This window comes from Erigeron canadensis, chromosome 3, assembly GCF_010389155.1.
Source record: "Erigeron canadensis isolate Cc75 chromosome 3, C_canadensis_v1, whole genome shotgun sequence".
Classification (NCBI taxonomy): domain Eukaryota; kingdom Viridiplantae; phylum Streptophyta; class Magnoliopsida; order Asterales; family Asteraceae; genus Erigeron; species Erigeron canadensis.
In genome coordinates, this window is record NC_057763.1 from 533,451 (window position 1) to 556,472 (window position 23,022).

At 33.8% G+C, this 23,022-nt stretch overlaps 4 protein-coding genes across 5 annotated transcripts; 2 read left to right on the forward strand and 2 right to left on the reverse strand.

Annotated features, from left to right (window-relative positions):
• Window positions 1–4,402: 4,402 nt before the first annotated feature.
• LOC122594142 (nucleotide-sugar uncharacterized transporter 2) lies at window positions 4,403–7,462 on the reverse strand. The gene is made up of 7 exons (XM_043766615.1): window positions 7,369–7,462; window positions 6,350–6,501; window positions 6,056–6,264; window positions 5,578–5,671; window positions 5,303–5,469; window positions 4,943–5,113; window positions 4,403–4,862 (listed from the first exon to the last, which is right to left on the reverse strand). Exons 1-7 carry the CDS (start codon window positions 7,460–7,462, stop codon window positions 4,604–4,606), a joined length of 1,146 nt encoding a protein of 381 aa, XP_043622550.1. The 3' UTR covers window positions 4,403–4,603.
• A 2,765-nt stretch (window positions 7,463–10,227) lies between these two features.
• On the reverse strand, window positions 10,228–13,687 carry LOC122592698 (coiled-coil domain-containing protein 22 homolog). 2 transcript variants are annotated; one of them, XM_043764988.1, is made up of 6 exons: window positions 13,321–13,687; window positions 12,550–12,912; window positions 12,228–12,451; window positions 12,010–12,150; window positions 11,706–11,930; window positions 10,228–10,679 (listed from the first exon to the last, which is right to left on the reverse strand). In XM_043764988.1, exons 1-6 carry the CDS (start codon window positions 13,615–13,617, stop codon window positions 10,436–10,438), a joined length of 1,494 nt encoding a protein of 497 aa, XP_043620923.1. In that variant the 5' UTR covers window positions 13,618–13,687; the 3' UTR covers window positions 10,228–10,435. The 2 variants fall into 2 exon arrangements, with proteins under 2 accessions (XP_043620923.1, XP_043620924.1); XM_043764989.1 differs by having other exon boundaries at window positions 12,010–12,135; window positions 13,321–13,686.
• Window positions 13,688–16,361: 2,674 nt separating this feature from the next.
• LOC122590709 lies at window positions 16,362–16,955 on the forward strand. The gene has a single exon (XM_043762889.1). It carries the CDS (start codon window positions 16,362–16,364, stop codon window positions 16,953–16,955), a length of 594 nt encoding a protein of 197 aa, XP_043618824.1.
• Window positions 16,956–17,842: 887 nt separating this feature from the next.
• On the forward strand, window positions 17,843–21,795 carry LOC122592699 (ABC transporter G family member 26). Its single transcript, XM_043764990.1, has 9 exons — window positions 17,843–18,073; window positions 18,157–18,446; window positions 18,529–18,684; window positions 19,278–19,461; window positions 19,537–19,815; window positions 19,905–20,189; window positions 20,505–20,789; window positions 20,864–20,971; window positions 21,526–21,795. Exons 1-9 carry the CDS (start codon window positions 17,861–17,863, stop codon window positions 21,793–21,795), a joined length of 2,070 nt encoding a protein of 689 aa, XP_043620925.1. The 5' UTR covers window positions 17,843–17,860.
• Window positions 21,796–23,022: the final 1,227 nt, after the last annotated feature.

Below are 23,022 nucleotides of genomic sequence, written 5' to 3' on the forward strand. Positions count from 1 at the left end.
TTTATGAAATGAAGGAGATGGATGGCAAACAAGCAAACAGTGAAGACCCCCATTAAAAAGAGCGAAGCAGTGGCACCAATGTGAAAACCGTAGTGTTAAGACTGCTGTTTAGACACAACAAACCAAAATTAGTCATCTCACCAAAATCAAAAGAAAACCGAGAAAAAAGAAAATAATAGATTCTCGACTTTTATATCACATAACCTATTTTGAAATCAAGAAATCTAGATTTTGGTTTCATAGTTAATTCATTCTTTAAATTCAGTTGTAAAATTACAAAAATACCCCCAAAAAAAGATGAAGTTAGAATTAGTAAAAAAAAATAAATCCCAAATTTCAATTTCAGAACCCCAAAATCTCCCAAATTTTAATATAGCTCACACTTTTTATATCATATATGACACTAAAACTACATTTTTCAGTTTTTTTTAGATGAGATAAGGAAAGAAATGAAAATAGGGAATAATATAAAACTTTCGAGTTTTTTTTTTATGAAATAAAAAAGGATAGGAATGATAGGAAAATTTATGAATTTTTATTCTTAAAATTTTCTTGCCAAATTGGCATGATTTAGAAAGAAAAGAGAGGATAACTAAGTAAAAGTACCATTTCACCCTTCAATCTATTTCTAATAATTTATTAAATAAAAGTATATTTGTAAAACTATATATTTTTTTCTTTTCCTTTCCTTTCATTTAAATTCAAGAATGTAAATAATCTTTTTTATTCTTCTTCTTTCATTTTTTTTAAAACTCAAAAATACATTATCTGCATACAATTTCTTTTCTTCTCCTTCCCTATCAAATCTTATCATTTTTTTTCTTTTAAATTTTATCTCGAGAATGTAGTGTAAAGTTTGAATCTACAAATTGATTCTTTTAAATCAAACAATTTTCTTAATTCCTAGATTCTATTATAGATATAAAAACAACAAAAAAAACTGATTAAACAGGAAGGAAAAAATATATATAACAACTTACCTGTCAAGTGATTGATTGTGCCTACAAAATCAAAAAAATAAAATAAAAATAAACAAGTGAGCTTTACAACTAATAACAAAAAAAATATCAAGTCAATAAAAATAAAGCTTTACTCACGGAGACATTATCAACTAGGGTTCATGGGGATGCTAAAGTTTTTGACATAAAAGCTTTTGCTAGTAGTAGAGCTTGTATAAAACATAAAGGCTTTTGGTATTAGTAGAGCTAATATAGAATGAGACATAAAATTCAAACAAACAATGACTACATTTTAATTGTGGAAACTTTTCAATGATGCTTCAACAATCTACATCGAGCTTTGAATTTGGTGTGTGATCGCTTTTGGGCTTAGAGTTGGGCCAGGCTTTACACTTGAAGAAAAAATCGATTGTAACCTAAATGAGCAATTACATTTTCACCTGGGCTTTAGATTACAACTGAAACAACTTTCTTTTTTTTTCCCTCTGTTTTTAGATTTATAAAAGAAATTGGATTTAAGTTGGGCTTGGGATTACAACCGAAAAACCTATTGAACAAAAAAGAAAAAATAAAATTAAAATTTTACAAACCTATGTTTATAAATAGGTTGCGTGATTAACTATAGTTTGTCCACCCTTCTTTGGGAAAGCCTATTAAAGTTTACTCCGTATCTACCCTATTGTTTCGTTTTTATCTTTTTATTAATTATTATTCTTAATATATTGTTCGCGTGACGTCCGCGAAAAACGTAAGGTTTGACTTGCAATGTGGTTCGTTTGATTCCGTTGACTTTAGATATGGGTCTTTGATGTCCGAATATCCAAGGCCGTTGGATCAAATCTAATATTTAATCTTAGCCGTTTATTTCTTAAGTTCTCAAATATTCTTGGCCGTTAGATTAGAGCTCAAATTAAATATAATCCATCTATTCTCGAATTTCCAAAACCGTTGGATCCAGATGGATAAATAATTTTCATCCATTGGATTTGTATTCTAATTGCGGGTCTATCGTATCATAACTGCTGCGTTTTACTGGATTACTACCCGTTTTACTTTTCCTGGGCAGTTTCTAATATGTGTGTAATTATAGTGATTTCCTATTGACTAAGTCAAATTTCGCCCTCAAAAAGGAGAAAACTGATCTTTTTACAACCATCTTTAAATTGCCTATGTATACCACACCCTCTATTTATCGACAAGGGCTAGAAACACGCAAACCCACTTGGTTTTGCATGATTCCATATCAGGCCCATTAAGCCAATTAGGGTTTGGCCATATGCGTATTTCCTAGAACACACATATATTTTTGAGTGTTATTATGAACAAACAAACTTTTGCTTGTTTCTCAAGAACTCTTAAACCATTTGAGTGTTCTTCTTAACAAGCAAACTTTTACTTGTTCCCAATGACTCTCAAATGACACTTAGGAATATTTGAGTTAATGTTCCTACTGCTGTTAAACGCAAAAACAACATGAACTCAGTCAATATTTTTTGACTAATTATGGTATGATGTTTCGTTACAGCACTCTCAATGGATTTTACATTGGTGTCGCTGGGTTGCTCATTGCAACTCCCTAAACAATAATTAGTCACCAATGTAAAATCCATTTGAAGGAAACATCAAACCACAATTAGTCAAAACATTGACAACGACTCCAATGTAAAATCGATAAGCAGTGCTATAACAAAATATCAAACTATAATTAGTCAAAACCTCACAAATGCTAAAATTTTATTTACAAAATTAGTCCAAAATTCCCAAGTTTTAACTCCAAGCTCACACAAATCCCCCGAAACTCCCCACATTTTTTTAAAAAGAAAAAGGAGAAAATATAAGGCCCTTCCTCATAGGTGTATCCTCTCCGCGTCCGACGCCAAGGAGAGGGAGGACGTTATTAGCAGGGGGTGCGTCTTTGGAGCGTCCATAGGGTTTGTTTTACCATTAGACGTGCGTTTTTGAAGGAAAGTGGGCCCGAAAAGATGATGGGAGGGGAGGAATAGGAGGTTATAAGGAGGGGTGTTCTTGAGGTGTTCAAGGAAAGTAAAAAAGTTATGAATAGTAGAAGAATAGGGGAAGACGTGGCTTCTTATAAGGAGAGGCCTAATATAACTTCCACTTTTATATCACATATCCTATTGGAATCTAAAATTTAGTTTCCCTAACCACATAAGAAAATCCAAATGAATACATACTTTTGCTTCTTTTAAATCAAAAATCCTTCTCAAACTTTGGATAAAAGTGAACAATCATTTGAAAAAAACCTTACTTTTCAAGGTAGAATTAGCCAAAATAATTTTAAAAACTATTCAAATAAGTCTAAAATCAGAAATTAAATAAAAAAAATTTATGCATATGAAGAAAGTCTGGACTAACTACTAAAAAAACATTTATTAGAAGCGAGATATTGAAAATAAGTTTTTGTTGCTTATTTCTCACGATAGGTATTGCACTTACAAAATCAACATAATAAATTAGTTAGCGGTGTTTACAACTAGAAAAATACCAGTTATTGAAAATAAGATTCTATTCACAGCGGCATGGTGATTGCATTAGGGTTTCTGGCGGCTAGGATTTTGACAGAAAGGGGTTCGTAAATCAAGAATTTATATAGAAGGTTTAACAAGGAGGCCTGGGCTATAAAACAATTTTTATTTCAATTTAGGGTTTAGATGAACCAAAAATATGAACTTCATTACTTTGGGCTTTGAATTTGGTCAAATGATCAATTCAAATAATTTCCTGTGTGTACAAAATTATTCCTTTGATCGATTTTGGGCTTTGAACTGGGCCGGATCATATAAAAAGAAAAAAACGCAAAAACTGTTCCTTTGATCGATTTTGGGTTTTCTCCCCTTTACATGGGTTTTATCATTCTTCCCAAAACCATTACTGCCATCCACTGTAGGACCGCTTGTGTATCAACCTCCTGGTTCTCACACCAACTGTCCCAGTATGCACCACAGATAAACTCAAACTCTGCGTTACCAAATAGAGACACCAATTGATTGTAGTTGTATTAGTTCGTTGATGTTTATTTTTGGGAGAAAATAGTGTTGGAATAAACATGATTCGATTCGAGTGATAAAACATCCCAAATCATCTTGTGGAACCTGTAAGAGTATAAAGCATAATTGCTATTGATTTCGGGTTCCCATAACAAGGTGATTGAGTAATAATGGGATGGGAAATTCGTCTAGAACATGATGAACGAATTTAGAGAGAGGAGGCACACGAAAATTAGGGTATTAGGTGTGTGTGTATTAACCTTAACTTAGGGTTAATGACTCTCTATATATAATGAGAGTATTTACACTTTAGACCCCTTTGGTGTTTAATGTGTGTATCATTAGTCCTCTTAGTTACAATCACCTAATGGGAAACTCTATACTACGTCTCTAAGAGTAAATATGCCCATTATATATTTGCTAGACATAGGGATTTCAGTTATCGTCAATTATCATATCACGAATGATAGATGATCAGTGACGGTCACACTAACGTGGTTCCAACAAATAGAATATATTTGGGGCTAATATGAGTGTAGTATATACAAAGATGTGCCCCGTGATTAATACTGTACGTTCTATCCCTTGACAGTTGACACATTTATTTACATATATTCAAACTGCTAAAAAGCTAGCTTATGTTACTCCATTGACATCAATCTTTTCATTTTGGCCAAGTTTCTGATTCGGTGATATTTGTTTAGGAAGATGATTGCTTGTATCTTTAGTTTCCTTTATGTTCTGCATTGTGTAAACCGACATCCCGCATATTGCTACAAAAGCTCCACAGATGCTTGCGTAACCTGGATCAGAACTGAAGAGCAAATACCCTCCAAGAAGGATGACACAAGTCTTGAATTGACCTAATACCACGTGTGATGTAGCCGAGGTTGCTCTGCACAAACAAATACAGTTTACCGAGTTGACTCACATTCAAAGGTTTGTGTCTGAGTTGATTTGAAAAGATTGACTCACCCAAGAGCTAAAGCTCCAGACCATTGCAGGAGGAACCCCATAAGAGCCGAAATGAAAATTGCAATGGAGTTATTGACATTCCATTTGAAGGATAATGCACCTGGTGGATCCAACCACGGCATCATAACTACCAAGAAGAATACAGTAATTGGGGTGGTCGTCCACATCAACCTATCAAGAAACAAACCCGGATTAGATTGCAGTTAGATTCTTATCTTCAAAGACCAGACCAAGCTGGGTCTGCTCTCGATATCTTCAGAAAAAGGCTGGTCCTCTTTACAATCCATCACGATTTTAAATCATTTTAGTGGTTTAGAGATGGTCTATGCCACGACCAAGTGAACAATGATCGGTACGTACGCTAGAGCAGTCCAATTGCCTTTCTGTTGGAGATTAGACCACAATATTTTGTTTACAGCACTTGGGATTATCCATGCAATTGCCATACAAGCACCGAACAAGTTAAATTCTAAGTCTGTGACAGTTGCAACCGCCACACCCACAGATACAACCACTAGAGCAAGTACCTGTTAAATGCTTATGCATCAGTTTCTATAACATTATAACTCGTTCTGCTACGGAAATAAGTGCTTCAGATAGTGACTACTTAAGCGTGCGAGTTTGTTTTAAGTTACCTTATGAAAAGAAATGATCTTTCTAAAAAGAGTGAACTCTGCAAGAACGATGGTGGGAGTGACTGCAATTTTAGCCATCTGGTAGAAACCTACACTGCACATGTAGAAGACAAGACACAATACACCATATAATCAGGATTCACAAAGTAGATTAACGGTTATATGGCCTAAATATAAAGTAGTTCATATGGCAAATTCGACCTGTTCAGCTATGAATGAGTCAGATCTGGATTATGTTATCCCATGGTCAGATAAAAGAAAAACAATCAAGTAAAAAGGTCAATCAGTTAAATGTGTCATAAATTTTTAGTAAAATCTGCTAAATCAATTTATTCCAAAATAATGTTTCTGGTCAACCTGGCCTGACCCTTAAAGTTAACGTTTTCACCGATCTTGATCCGTTACCCAACCCATCAACTGGGCATCCCACAAACTTTAAAACAGAGTTCTGAAAGTCGACATTTTGCATGATTATGACCTGTTGTGCTTCAGACTTGTATTAGCCAAGCCAGAAGCAAAAGCCATGACGACACCCAAACCAAAAAGCAAGGAGAACGGCGTCGTTTTGGTGGGAGGAGATGGTGGCAAGAGAGACAGAACCTTAAGTACGGCGAGTAGCAGCCAAGCGGATGTGTAATGGATTAGTGTTAAAAGAATTGGATAATTAAACCCAACTCTTCCCATTACCTGTAAACAGAACCAATATCAAAATTACAAGTTAGAAAACTAAGCTGAAATTTTTCTTTAGTGTGTGTGAAGTTTCTAGTCTAACCAATTTGTTTCCCATGATGATTCCAACAGAAACCATGAAATTGAACATTAAAGCGACAATAGGGCCACATAATCTTTGTTGTTGACGTCTGGCTCCTTCTGATGTTCGAAGTTCATTGTAGAGTGACCCTCTGAGTTCTTCCAATGCTCGTGCTAACATGAAAACAAAAATGTAGACAAGTTTAGCAAGTTTGATCGATTTCTAATAGATGGGTCGACTTGAGTATTATAATAAAGTGTTTCTGCTTTTGTGGTTTGACCCAACTTGGATGAACAACCGGAAATAACTTCCCATTCTGACAATTTACCCAACCCACTTGACCCCGACATTTTGCCTTCCTTACATGCAGATGTGTAAATGTACTGTTTTTTGTATAGATATAAGAGTGTGACACATCAACCCGTTTTTCTCCTATACTCCACCCCACGCTTCACTTTTCTTACACCACCACACACCAGCCACCTTGATGACCCCTACAACCACTATAGACTGCCGAATACCCAATGCATAAACAAGATATATTTACTCAAAAGTTGTTTTAGACCAAAATAACAAATAAACCCATAAACAAGATATATATTCACTCATACAAAAGTAAGCAGCAAAAATCTTTGTGTTTGTACATATGATCTAGAAATTAAACACCAAATATCTATTCAAATTTCGCCAAGTTGTTCTAGTGGCAACAAGTCCTGTTTTAAAAAAATGGCTAGAACCGAAAACAGGCAATGCCTAGTTAAGACCGTCACAATGAGCCAAAAATGGATTTATATAAAAAAAAAAAATACTACAAAACAAGATGTTCAGAACAAAAATTCCTACTATACTGAAGCCAAAAATGGCTTATATAAAAAAAAAAAAATACTACCAAACAAGATGTTCAGAACAAAAATTCCTACTATACTGATCGTCAATGATCAAAGAGCATAATCTATCTGTGAAAAAATTTATGAAGAAAGAACACAAACAATCTATAATGTTATCAAAATATGAAACATAAGATAAAAAACAAAACAAACCTGCTTCTCCTGCATCACTGTCTTTTCTTTTAAGGAAAGATTTCTTGTCATATTTTTCAAGAAATGAAGTAACTATTTCCATTTTCTTAAACATCTCATACATTTTTGACACAAAACTATGAAACATCAGATGCCCATTTTTAATTTATAGAATATAAAAACGTTGATGCAAATATCAATATTATTGAAAGGTGGTGTATTATCTATATATAAAAGTGGTTTTAAAGTCTTTTTCTTTTCTACTGAATCCATTGCTTGGAAGTAAATTACTTATTAAAAATATATATTATGATGATTTGGGTTTGATTATTATTTACTCAATATTATTTATATGTGCACCTTTTTGTAATTGCATTCCATAGATTTCTTCTACACTACGTTTGAAGTGTTTTGTGTAGTTCACATATTATTGTCGAGTAAAGTTGTTTTTTTGGTTAGGTTGCACTTAATGATAAATTAATTAAAATATACATTTTAACGAAACAATTATCTAGGTTTGAGTGTTGTGATTATTTGAAAATTAAAATTTTCGTGAAAACTAGAAAACTTGTCAAAACATATTGTGATCTGAATTTTAACAACGTGGTTTTAATGTGTTTTTGAAAAACATATTATGTTAAGGTCATATCACAGCGTGTATGAATGATTTGTAGACTTTTACGCGCTATCAAAAACACACTGTGATCTAAACCTTAACACAATGTGTTTTTAGAAAACACAATAACACATTGTATTAGATTCAGATCATAGTATATTTTGGTCAGTTTTATGGTTTTCACAAAAAATTTAGTTTTCAAATGAAAATTTTACGTAAGTTTGATGCTTAAAATATAAACTAACTTTTTTGTTTGTATACATGTTCACACCGTGTACTTTTTTTTTCTCTCACTTATATACCCATTAAAGTTTCAAAATTTTATACTGGTGTGATAGTTTTGACTGGATACCGATGACTTTTTCTGCCAAACTTTCATTTTCAACTACTTTTTTTAAATCTTTCGCTAGAACCCGGTGAAAACGTGTAAATATGCTGTTAAGTAAGTTTTCTAGATTTAGATTAGAGATAGCACGTATTTTTGAAAAGACAATTGTTAGTTAAAAATTAAACTTCAAGTAAGTATTCACATTCACATTTAGAGACACAATCGTATATCATAATAAAAACGAACAAAAGTGATGAAAACGCTAAACTTAATGTATATAGTCACTCAAAAATGTCAAGTGGAAGAAAGTCAACTTGAAAAATTTGTCTTGATTATTTTTTACTAAAAGTGAGTCAAATGCTTTGTTAAGTAGCTTTCGTGATGATAAGTTTTTAAAAGATTCATAGATTTTATTTTAAAAAGTATAGTGCAGTATAACTTAATAGGCAATGATTAAATGAGAGTTTGTAATATTCGACTTAATAATTTGTGCATCATATACACCAATGACTATAAAATAAACGTGTACGAATCACTTGATAAGAAAAAAACATTTAAAAAAATATTATGTTAATATGTTTAAACCGAAACTTATCGGAGTTGTCTTGTCACTTATAAAGAAGTAACAAGTTCAGAGTTATGTGAATGGATCCTCAATCACATTCTTACGATACCACTACGCTATCACCTCATAAACATCACATTGTCATCACACTGAATTGTTTCTAAAAATTGATCACAATAACCAAACACCCACTCACAATGCCTGCCTTCGACACGCCAGCGCACTACACTACGAATAGTGTGGATCGATCATGCTGTGATACAACGCTTACCACGTCGGAATGCTACCCGCAATTTAGATAATGTTTTTTACTTTAAGAATGTATTTTTTTTTTTGAACGTTCAAAACATTTTATTGATCTTATAAGGTCTAGCACGGAGCTAGAAATTACAAGAAGGTATTGATTTGTCGTTTGACCCGTCCTTGTACAACATTTACATTTTATGTTTTAGATATTTGTAATATAAAAACTTTATAGAAACTAATTAAGATACATATATAATAATTCATAAATGGGGAGTCGTGGTTGCTGATTGACGAGGGTGTAAGTCGATTTTGAGTACATTGAGGGCGGATCTTGATCTTCTTATTGTAGTTCGTGTGGTTTTGGAGTATGGGTTTTGAGCACATCAAGGGTAGATTTTTGTTTGATTTTATACTATAACCACATCACGAGTGGAATTTTTTGTTTGATAGATCAAATATGCGAATGAGCTTCAATCCACACACACACACAAAATAATAACTTAATATTATTTTATTAATTTTTTTGAGTACTTATATTGAAGTATAATTTATAGTTACATAAGAGCATATAGCTTTCTCACAAATATGCAACTACACTTTCATCATAAGCAAATCAATCATCCATTTATTTGTACATTTTTTTCTTTTCGCATAAACGAGTATTCATATACATCCACACAAATTTACAATATGTGTATGGAAAAATTGATGGTTTTCGGGTCTTAGGATCGGGTCGTGTTCGGTTTTTGGATTAGAAACCGGAAACAGATAGTCAACCTTTGACTAAAACCGGTTTTAGACTAGTTCGGATTTGCTCAAACCCGGTTCAGGTCAGAGCCTGCTGGCACGACTATAAAGCGGGACTAGAGTTAACCAATTAAAATATGGAATATTTATTACCTTGTAATTGAATATGGAGGTTCGGTTCCGGTTTTAACCCACAGGTCGATTACTTTGGTGCTGTTTTGCAGCTAAAACTGAACCGAACCGAAAATAATCGGTTTTAACAAACTAGAACCAATGCGTTCCAATTTTTAGTTCGGTTCCTTTGGTCCGATTGTGTTATGACAAAAAGAACATAACTTTAGAACTCATTCTTGTGATTCTGGAAACAGATTAACACGATACACTAACGTAGCTACTGTTTCCTATTTTAAACTTATGCTTGTACAAATGTACATTATACATAGTTTAAATAGCCAATGACCGGGGTATTGGAAAAAAAAACACATGAAATTCATAATGGTCTTTCAAAAGAGTTCAAGTATCTATGTATATCCTAATTCGTTCTTTATAAAGTGAGGTTTTTGGGTGACTAGAGAGGTTCAAAGATTTAAGGATTACCCAAACGAGATTGAAGAATTTCGTTTTCCTTTCTAATGGCATCAAGATCTGCTTGTAGTGTGTCCATGTTCAAACTTCCGGAAACAATATGAGTAAGCTTGTCTTCAAGATCCGCTGCTTCTCTCTGAGCTCTATCAGTCACAAGAATCTTTTCTGAAATTTCTTCAAAACTCTCGTGGATGGTTGTCAGAATGATGTGAGCTTGCTCCCCTACTTGATCCTTCTTTGCCGCCCTGCAAGAAGCATTGGTAACAGGTCAAGAAGGATTTTGGCCAAAACTGGCATTTTCCTATACAAAAGACAGTTGTTTGGGTAGGCCATGTTGAGCCAAAATACCTTTTATCTAACTCCATTGATTTACTATAGATAACTAATGTGCTGAATATAATTACAAACATCATACCATTCCAATAACTATCTTCATTTTGAACAAAATGATTTAGGAGTCCCAATGCATTAGAATTACACCTCTGCCAAAACTCTACCATTTGACACATTTCCATTTTAGCTGTTTTTTCCCTTGTTTGACCCGTTGCCCGCTGGAAGACAACACATAGCTTAACCAACCCAAGTTTGAGTAAATGGGTTGAGGTTTGTCCAGGGTCGTCCCATATTTACGAGGCCCTGTACCACAAGAATAAAGCAGGACCCTAGAACTCAAAAAGTTTAAGTCTTATGTATATGTAAAAAATTGTTTAATAATGTTTTACAGATTTAGAAAGAAAAATGGCTTTAAAATATAGTTTTATGAACAAAGTTTATATTGTTATGATACAAACGCAGCCAAAGAATGGTTTGGTCATTTTTGAAATTTGAAAAAAATTATCTAAACAATTACAATATTAGGAAACATATCTAAGTCCTACACTTATAACTAAAAAAAGAGCCCAAAAACAATTAGAAAGAAATATTTGTTGGCCAGTGGGAAGGATTGGTCCTTGTTAAAAATATTAAATCTTTTGTTTAACAAGTATATATACCTCATAGATCGATTCTTGGTAAACTAATTGTTGAATTATATTGGGGGCCCTAAATAATAATGAGCCCTGCTCAATGGAGAAACCCGCACATGTTAAAAACCGAGCCTGGGTTTGCATCTTTAATGTCCAGTTTCATGTTTGAGGGAACTTACCAACTTCCATTAATATCATAAGTATCATAACATATGTTGTACATTGAAAGGTGTTGGGGTTGAATTTGTTCAGATTTGATCGTAAGAGCCAAGCTACAGCTGAAATAATAGAGTTGACGGTGTTTACCTCAGTAGTGTTTCATCTACCACAGCATAAGTTCGATGTAGGCGTTCTTGAATCATGTTACTCTCCAATTGAAGCTCCCGAGTGTCATTTAAAATACGTTCTATGTCAATATCCTGCTTCCGACTGTTCTTAGTGATCTCTTTTATTCGCTCAATGTAAGATCTCCGTGTTGCCAATTTGGGTAGTTTCTCAATTTCTGTTGATAGATTGGAAAGTTCCTTCTCCCTGAATAAGAAACAAAATATCAAGAATGCTCAGATATGAGAACTTCATACAATTAAGCATCGTGTGGATAAAACTTTACCTCTTCTTTGTTTCAGACAATACAGACTCCAAGTCGTTCTCAAGTTTTTTCCACTCTGGTTGTTTTGCAAAAATAGCTGTTTCAAGATTTCTTTTCCTCTGTTCTAAAGGTATCATGATGGCTTTCCTGTTGTAGATGCAGCTTCATTAAGACAGGATTTTAGTAAAGTAATAAACATTATCTACTGCAGGTGACATGGCATTTCTTAAAAAGTTTACCATTTTGACTCCAGTTCTGCAAGGTTATCCCTCTTTACATCTATTTTCTCATTGAGCTGTTTAATATATGAATCCAAAGGGTTTCGTTCATTGCAAGCCATTTCCACTGCAGCTTTCAACAAATCATGTTGCTCTTCAAGTTGCTGTAACTCTAATGATTTTGCAGTCACATCATTCGAAAGCACATATACTTGATTTACTGAAGAATCTGACGTGTCACTCATCTGTAAATGGTAAATATTCATCAAAAAAACAAAACCTTTGCTGTTCATTTTCAACACGTAACCATATTGTGGTAAAAGTTTATTATACATAAACTTGCCTGAGATGGATTCTCCTTAAAAGACATTGGTGCCTGCTCAAGTTTATATTCACCGCCTTTCTGAGATATCATCCCGCCCTTTTCACCGATAGAATTTTTTGAATACTGAGCGCCCTCTATTAAACCTCCCCCGTTTTCCACACCAGTTAATCCAACATCACCAGCTTCCCCATTTCGGATTGAACTCGACACATCTTCTTCAGCTTTCACATTTAGACGCTCAACTTTCATACTTAAATCCCGTCCTTCATCGGCAGTAGATTTTTCAAAATTCTCTATGTTTACTGTATGGGACGATTCAGAGAGCCTCCCAACCAAAAATCTGATCAACTTATACATGTCTTCTTCAGATGGATACAGGAACTGCCCTAAGCAATAGATACGTATTCTGTTTCTAAGAATAATTCCACAGCAACAATAACCAAACATATAACTAATTCCATTTATAACATTTGCAAACCTAGCTAACTATCTACATCCACATTATATTACTACGTAAAATCCGCTAGGCAGTGCGGAAGGTAATCAGTCCTCGGATTAAAAAAAAATTATATATACATATACAATACTTGAAACCGATTTTTGGCTGAGTTAATACTGAGCTTTCTAGAAACTATGCTAGTCCACATAAAAATCACATATGACTACTTATAATCAACAATCACATTACATGAATACATACATATATATATATATATATATCACAATCAAAACGTTGACTAAATGTTGACTATCATGAGATATAAAAATTCAAACTGAAACAAAATGTACCTTATGGAAGCTAATGTCGCCGATGAAACCTAGGTTTTCGAACGACGAGGCTAAATCGGTACAGAACTTGAAACGATCGGCCATTGATTCCGGTAAACTGATCGGAATCGATTCCGATTTGGAAATTATGCGCAGAGAGTGAGCGCAGACTGAAATAAAGGATTCCGGCGTTAGATCGGAAACGGAAACAATCTCCGGCGAAATCGGTACTCCGACGTTTGCCAGTGAGTTCAATAATATCTCTTGCGATTCTTCCATCTGATTACACACACTTTGAAGTACTCGTATTGTTTTCATCTTCACTGTGTTTACTGGCTTACTTGCTTAGACGTATACGACGTTGTTTCGAATGATATGGTTGGGCAGTTGGCTACATAACCCCTCTCCTTTCGATTCATATATATCCCATTTTACAAATATGTCTTAAGTGCAAGTTTTTAATGCACATATATATTTAATTATGTTTTAAAATGTGACATATATGTAAATTTCTCTTAAAAAATATAAAATTAACTTTGTGTTTCAATACAATTTTCTACGAACGGTCGCAAATATATCATTGAGTGTTCATAAACATAATTGAACAAATGTGAGTTATATTATTAAACTAAACGAATTAACACAATGAATTTTCCACTAAACATTTTATAAGCTGTTCATTGGACATTCAGATTGTTTACGATCCTAATCAAATGTCGGAACATTATAAAACATAAAGGGGAGTGTTATTTGTACCCAAAAGTCAAACTAGTTTTTGCTTTTAAATTTATATTCTGACAACTTTTTACTTTTGCATGTTTTTGTTTTCTAAAGGGGATTATTGTCACATTTTTTAATTTTTCAATTCTATTAAATACAAAACATGAAAAACTATTTCTTGGTTATCTTTTTATAATACTCTAACTTTATCCCAAGTAGTCAAATTATGGAAAACATAATTTTGTTTTGAAAAGAGATGTAATTTAATTAAGATTTTGAAACAATACAATACAGTTAGAAAATGAAATTAAATACATGGATTAATCCAACAAATAAGATACATTATAAATAGTGAATTAACACTATTATTTTCACAAAACAAATTAATAATAACATATTTCTGGTAAGCATCTGTTTTCCGGCAACCTTTTTCCGGCGAAAAATCCGGCAAGAATCTATTTTCCAACGATATCAAACTTGATCTTTGTATATATATATATATATCTAAATACATATATATATATATATATCTAAATATATATATATATATCAAACTCGACCACCTTCGACCACCTGAACCGCCGCCAGTTTCAGCAGCTACCACCAACCGCCGCCACTTTCATCAACCACCACCAACCACCGCCACTTTCAGATTTAAACCGCCACCTTTCATCAATAACCACCAAACGCCGCCGCCACTTTCATCAACCACCACCAACCACCGCGACCTTCAGATCTAAACCGCCACCTTTCATCAATAACCACCAAATGCCGCCGCCACTTTCATCAACCACCACCAACCACCGCGACCTTCAGATCTAAACCGCCACACTTTCATAAACCACCACCAACCGCCGCCACTTTCGTCAACAACCACCAACGGCAGCCACTTTCATCAACCACCACCAAAGACCGCAACTTTCAAATCTAAACACCACCCTTTTTCAGATCGAACAACCACCACTTTTTGGGGGAGAGCAGGGTGGCGGCCGGAACTTTTTGGGGAGAGAGGGCGGCGGCCGGAATTTTTGGGGGGAAAGAGGGTGGCGGCCGGAATTTTTGGGGGGAGAGAGGGTGGAGGCTTTTTTTTCTAGGGAGAAATGTTTTGTGTTTTTTAGGGTTAAAGAGTTATTATATATGGGGAATAGGAAGGTTTTTGTGGAAGGTTTTTTTTAGGGATTAAACTTGACTACTTTTTTTTTTATAATCAATCTAAGATTATTTTTATTTTTTTTGCTAAAACATCAATCAAGATATTATTTTAAAATGGAGTTTTAATTTGTAAATAAAAAAATCAATCGAAGATCTTGAGGTGGTGTTTTGCAAATAAATAAAGTGATCAGTTTGGGTTTGGCTAAAAAAAAAGAATACATTTGACTGCCTTTGAAAACTTGGCTACTTATTTAACTGAATAAGAATCTAATATTATTAAAATAAAAATAAAAAGCCTCTTATACCATCAATTCCCTAATTTTTACAATAACTTATACCATGCTGGTTTTTTTTAGATGTCAGGTTCTACCGAATTTGTCACTAATGAGGATTCAAGTAAAGATACTGGCACCAGGAAAACTAATTGTCCATTCGAATTAGAAGGAAGATATTCAGATAAATATGATTGTTGAATCTTAAGGGTGATATGTGATGAACACAACCATCGACCTATATTGTTTATGGAAGGTCATCCATATGCAAAGCGACTTTCCGCGGATGAATTTAATTATGTTGCAGATTTAACAAGGATGCATGTGCCACCACGTATATATTCTATCGCTACTTAAGAAGCGAAATTTAAGTAATGCGTCTACTCCCAGGACTATTTACAACGCACGCAATAAAATTCGCATGGTTGAGTATGGTGGAAAATCTCAAATGCAGGTTCTCATGTCCCTATTGCATTCTAACAATTATGTATACGAATTTACTACAACTGAGTCAAATGAGTTGGATAATTTATTTTTCGTTCATCCAACATCATTTGATATCTGGCGTGCATTTCCACATGTGTTGATTATCGATGCCACGTACAAAACAAACCCTTATAATATGCCTTTCGTTGAGATTGTTGGCGTAACTTCAACCAGCAATACATTTTCAATAGCTTTTGCTTTTATCCATAGCGAAAAGACAGCTAACTATAAATGGGTCTTAGATTGTCTAAAACTGACACTAGACGAGTGCATGCTCCCACGGGTTATAGTTACAGATAAGGAGATGGCACTAGTGAATGCATGCAGTGAAGTTTTTCCCGATGCCGCTCAGTTACTTTGCAGGTACCACATGAGTTTCAGGGTCCACAGTTGGACTTAAATAAAGCGCCACTGAAGTGTGGTTCAAATTTAATGAACGATATTCCACAAGTATTTCATTCATACATTACGAATATACAAAATGTTTTCGGTGATGGAAACTGTGGATATCGAGCATTAGTTGTTGGTCTTGGACTTAATGAAGACAATTTTTATGAGTACATTCGGCAACAAATGAGAGAAGAGTTGCAAAATCGATATGATTTATACTCGAGGATTTTTGTTATCGATATAAATTCAATGAATCAAGACCTGTGTTTCTTTGGTTCCCCGTGTCCACCGGAACATTGGATGAAAATGCCCGAGGCAGGTGTTTTAATTGCTAATAAGCTTGGTGTGATCGTCCATTCTTTAGACAAGAGAGGCAGTACGACGATTTTTCCGTTTTGGTGTGGTCCGGAAGATGTTCAACATTACAGAGCTCTTACAATTGCCCTTGTAAATGGAGAATCACATTTTGTCATAGTGGAGTTACAAGGCGAGTACCCAATGCCTGTTATCACACCATATTGGACATTTCACCATGGCCCGTGTGCAGCCGGATGGGAAATCATGTATAGGTCGCGTCTAGATCTATATATCAGTCTTTGTCGTCATGAGAGTGATGTTATTAATATATTTGATTAATTAAGTTAGTGTTTTTGTACTTTTATTATTTTATTACTAGAAATTTAAAATAAACCTTTGCATTTTATTAATTATTTTAGTGTTTGTACTTTTATCTTATTATTATTAGAGACTTTACATTTTTATATTTTCATGTTATCATGTTGATACATAAATTATGAGGAAAAAAAATGAAACATTAAAATTATCATTTTGGTTAAAGATAAATAAAAACATAATCATTACTTAAAAAAACATAATAATTACTTTTTATTATATCTAACTAAAAAATTAGTAAAAGTTAATAGTTATTATGAAAAGTTAGTCAAAGGTTGAATTTTGGATACAAATGGTTTTTTTTATAGGTCTAATTATCAGGCCCCAACATAAAATGGTGGTGTGTGAGTGTGTGACTAAAAAAATTGATGTACGTGTGGATGTGGTCACAGAAATTAATAAAGTATTGGAATTAATAGAGTATATTTAAAATAGTAGAAGAATAAAAGTAATTTGCACTTGTACCCATCCACATTGTCTCATTTTTAGTTAATTGTTGACATCTATATAAAATTCTTTATGATATCTAATGAAATCTTAACTCAAGTGGCATGAAGTACATTGACCCCAACTGTTACATATAATTTTCTTTTTAGTTGTTGATTAAATTTGCGAATAATAATGTTAGTTAAGTAGTTCATACAGAACATGTTCTTGCTATGATAAACTTAGGCTGGTTGGTCAGATTGTGGCACCAAGGGTGTGTTACAACTACGAATTCGCAAATTTATAATGCATATAAAAATAGTTGACATGTTGTTCAACAAAGAGAATATATAGGTTTCATCTTGGTATGGTTTAGTTGAAAGAAAGTAGATGTAAAAACCCAAATAAACAACACATTATTGTATAATCTTTTTTGTTTTGCAATGGATTCGGGGGGCCAAGATGAAATCGAGGATTTGTCATGTATGTCTCCGCCACCAATGGGTTCAATGCAGATTACTGGTAACAACGGATTTGTTCATAACTTTGAAGTGACGTCTCAAAGTTGCGTTAGAAACAGATCAAGCTCTCAGATTGACATCCAAGATGACACCTTCTGCTGTGTCAAAGACCGCCCACTTCCTATTTTCCTTAAGGTTTATAAGAAAATGCCTTGAAGAAATCATTTTACACATTTTGTCACGCAAAGATGTCTAAAGTTTTTTCCTTTCAAATGCAGTTTGAAAATGTAGATTTTAAGGTGAAAATAAGCAAAGCAACACCTGGGAATCCAGTGAAGGCGGTTATGTCAAAGGTGGTCTCGAAGCACAACGCTGAACAAGACAACTACAAGCAGATTTTGAAGGGCATAACAGGAAGTCTTGGCCCAGGTGAGATTCTTGCTTTGATGGGGCCTTCGGGTAGTGGAAAAACGACTTTGTTGAAGGTCATTGGTGGAAGATTACGTGACAATATTAAGGGAACTATCACATATAATGATGTTCCATATAGTCCACTTCTTAAAAGAAGGTGAGTAATAATCAAAATAACTCCATTTAAGCATATATAATCAAGCTATGTTTAATTCTACTTATTAGCTATATATTTGTAGGATAGGATTTGTTACACAAGAGGATGTGCTCTACCCACAACTAACTGTCGAGGAAACTTTGATTTTTGCTGCATTTTTAAGACTTTCGAGCAGCATGAGTGAAAAGCAGAAATATGAAAGAGTGGAGGTCATTCTTAAAGAATTAGGACTTGAAAGGTTAGTTTATAATCCTTGTATGATAAAAAAAAAAAACAAAAAAAAACGAAAAAAAAACAAAAAACAAAAAAAAAACTAATTGAACCTGTGAATAAACCCATTCGACTTTTCTAAGAACACACACAAGTACGTACCTACGGCTGAGATATTGCAGCTGCAAGCACACACACACATACACAAACAAACAGGAATATATGAAGTAAACAGAAGAAGGTCTGGGACGAACGATACCCTTTAGTAGTCGCAGGTTATACATCTGATTTTGGGATGATCAAGGTGTTGGTTATAACTTCAAATCCTCTCTTAGTATAGAGGCAGAATACTTGTACTACGAATCATACACAAACTCTAAATGCTTTATAACCAAGCTATCTTAACCGACTATATGGGTTCCTCACTTCCTCATAACCAGACCATTCCTGGATCACCAAGTACCCGACTAACTAAGGCTAAGTTAACTGTACTTGCATTAAGTTGCATGAAAATAAATCCTTTACTTAATACAATTGTTATTATTACTAACAGAACCAGGTTCTAGTATATTAATCTTTTCCTTACTAGTTTGTTGTTGTTATCGTTTAAAAACAATAAAGATGTCGTAAGACACGAGTAGGAGGAGGATTTGTTAGTGGGATATCCGGAGGTGAAAGAAAAAGAACCAGCATAGGGTATGAAATCTTGGTTGATCCTTCATTACTGTTGCTTGATGAACCAACATCAGGCCTTGATTCAACATCAGCAAACAAACTTATTCAGATTCTAAGAGAAAATGCAAAGGTACTATACTTGTACTCCGTATAATGTAAAACAAGAGAATATCTGTAGTTAATAGTCCAAGTACTTCTGGTTCAGGCGGGGAGGACAATAATCACAACCATCCACCAACCATCAAGTAAAATGTTTCATATGTTTGACAAAATCTTATTAATATCCGAAGGCCACCCAATGTACTATGGAAAGGCAAGAGAAGCAATGAGCTATTTTTCATCTCTGAGGTTCATCCCCAACATAGCCATGAATCCAGCAGAGTTCTTGCTAGATTTAGCAACGGGCCAAGTAAATGACATAAGTGCCCCAGATGATATTGTGATATCTAAAGGTACTTGTGAATATGAAAGAGCTGTCATCAGGGTAAGACCACTTTTATGCTTTCATTAACCATATCATTCTCAAAGTTTGAATTCTAACCAAATAGTTTCTGGTGTAATGTATGCAAGTAGTATGTACAGCACAAGTATAAGATGGAACTGGATATCAAAGAAAAAGAAGAAAACCATAGAACAGGAAAGGCCCCCGAACATCTTAGATTGGCGATACAAGTAAAAAAAGATTGGACTATAAGCTGGTGGGATCAGTTTCTGATATTGTTCAGAAGAACATACAGAGAGAGGTGGAGAGACTACTTCGATTTGCTAAGAATTATTCAATCTCTTGGAGTTGCAATATTGTTAGGTCTTCTATGGTGGAAATCTAGTTATGCTACGGAGGCTCACCTTAGAGATCAGGTCATAAATTACTAATGTAAAATAGAGGTGGCAAAATGGGTGGATTGTGTTACAGATCATTTTTAGCATTGTCTGGAATGGGCTAACTGACAGCATACACTTAGCACAGTAAAAGTATTTTAACGATAACAATTGAAAACTTTGAATAAAATGCCTTAGGAGGTTCTGTGCTTAACTATACCTACCCTTTTTTCATCTGACCCATTTGACCCGCTTCAGATATATAGATAAAAATGCCATCTTTTATAAACTATTGGTTAAGATGAATCATATTTACTGTTCTTATAGTGGTTCAATCTCTTTAACCCCATACAGATTGGCTTATTATTCTATGTGTGTATTTTTTGGACATCTTCATCAATATTTGGAGCTGTGTACGTATTTCCGTTTGAGAAGTTCTCTCTGGTAAAAGAAAGAAAAGCTGATATGTATAGGCTGAGCGCCTACTACGCATGCAGCACATTATGTGACATGATCGCACACATTACTTACCCAACTGTTTTCATGTCAATTTTGTACTTCATGGTTGGATTCAAGAAAACATTAGAATGCTTCATCATGACATTATCCGCGATCTTATTAATAGCCGTAACTAGCCAAGTAAGTATAGAGTTAACATCCAACATTTAATATTTTGGAATCAGCTAATGGATCTTGTTTACCCTTGTGAATAGGGTGCCGGTGAAATGTTTGGAGCTGCAGTGATGAGCATTAGAAGGGCAGGCATGGTTGCGTCTTTAATACTAATGTTGTTTCTACTTACTGGAGGTTACTATGTTCAGGTAATGACTTCAACTAGAGAGGCAGTTCCGACCATTTATTTATGAATGAGTTGACTGGGGGATGGGTCAAATGGGTAAAAAAAGGCTAGCTAAAAGAGAAAATGTCAAGTGGATCTAACATGACTTTAAGCAGAGAGACAGTTTGGACCATTTATTTATGATTGGGTTGATTGGGGTTACAATGGAACAAATGGGTAAAAATAAGGTTAGCTAAAAGAGAAAATGTCAAGTGGGTCGTATGTATCAAAAGTCGCCCAAAGTGTATTTGATGCAAGAAACGTCCTAAAACATTCTATTCAGAATACATTATCGTATCGTTGAGTAATATTTTGTAATCATATTGGCCTCAGTAAATTCATCAAAATTTATAATATTTTTTTGATAATAAGTGCTCCAGGTCAACCAGACCTGAACAAAAGTTACAATGTTGACCCAAACCCATTTCACAACCTGGCTAGCCCACCCATTTTGCCACCTCTAAATTCAATAAAATCTTCAAGATTCATAAAAAAATGCAAAGCGGCTCAATGGTTTTTGTTTATGCTTTGCTGCAGAATATACCAAAATTTATGCAATGGTTGAAGTATATATCTTTCATGTACCACGGATTCAGGCTGCTACTAAAAGTGCAGTACTCGGGTGATGAGTTATACGAGTGTTCAAGCATAGGAGGATGCAGACCGTTGCAAAGTTCACCATCATTTAGCACTGTAAACTTAAAAGGAGGGTGGAAAGAAGTTTGGATGCTGTTGGGAATGGGTATAGTATACCGTTTACTGGCCTACATATGTCTTCGTCGAAAGATTAGCCAATGCAATATTTGACATATATACACAATAACCTATATTATATTCAAGATCACAAGTGTGGCATTCATTGAGTTGTATGATCTTACATATGCATCTTGTTGAAGAATTCCCATGAAAACAGCCCCATGAGTTTTAGGACATTACTTAGTTTAACTTGCATACTTTAGGTTATAAACATAATTAAATAACACTCAAAATGATCAAGTAAACAAACGAATGGACCACATCAATCTTTTAGTCTTGTCATTTTTACGAGTGAATATATATATATGTATATAAATTTCATCTTTAGGTTCTAGCATCTCAAAAACATTTCATAATTGTGTTCAAGCTTGAAGATTTCATTATTATTCCCACTCAAGCTCGATGTTCGCTTAGATATTTAAAAGTTCATAAAAATATAATCATCTTCTCAAAATATAGTTGTTTCTTTAGTAGGTCTTGCTTAAGCTACATAACTTTGGCTTATAACTAAAGCTTGATTAAGTTCATTATAATCATTGATAAAGTTATTGATCTTAGAAGATCATAAAGCTCATTTTAAGTAGATGTGTTGGCTCGATAAGCTTAGTTAGCTAGTCGATTAGTGTATGTGTTAAAATTGAATTACATCCAATTATTCAACTATCCAGCTTTGAATAGATTTATTGCCAATATAGAACTAGGTTTCTGACCAGTAAAAACTTATATAAACGTCACTTTTGGGTACAAATGAGCATAATATTTGATAATTAGATACACGCTAGCTTCATTTAAAGCTGGATATACATAATGAAAATATAAGTAGTGGTGGTGATTTTTAGTTTAAAAGAACTTAGATACCTAACCCTTTAATTAACTATACAAGCATAATTAAATATCAACGTCTACTTCCAACTAAAGATAGTTTGGCAATAACTTATATACCCATGTGGAACATTTATGTATTGAAATAGAAACTTTTAAAACGTACCTGATTAAAATTATCAAAAAACATTCAATTATATATATAAAGTATAAATATATGTGAATAATCATGGCATAATCTACTAATTATAGATTCTTATCTAATAACAAATATTTTATAAGTATGTAAGTTATCAGTATTAATTCCGTTCACTAGAAATATCATATTTAAAATTTTTAAAATCTTCCTTTTTAAACTGACTTTAAACATTTATATTTATGTTATGATTGTGTTTTAATATATTTTTTTTATAGATATAAAGTTTTATCAAATATTAACTAACATAAAAAAAATAT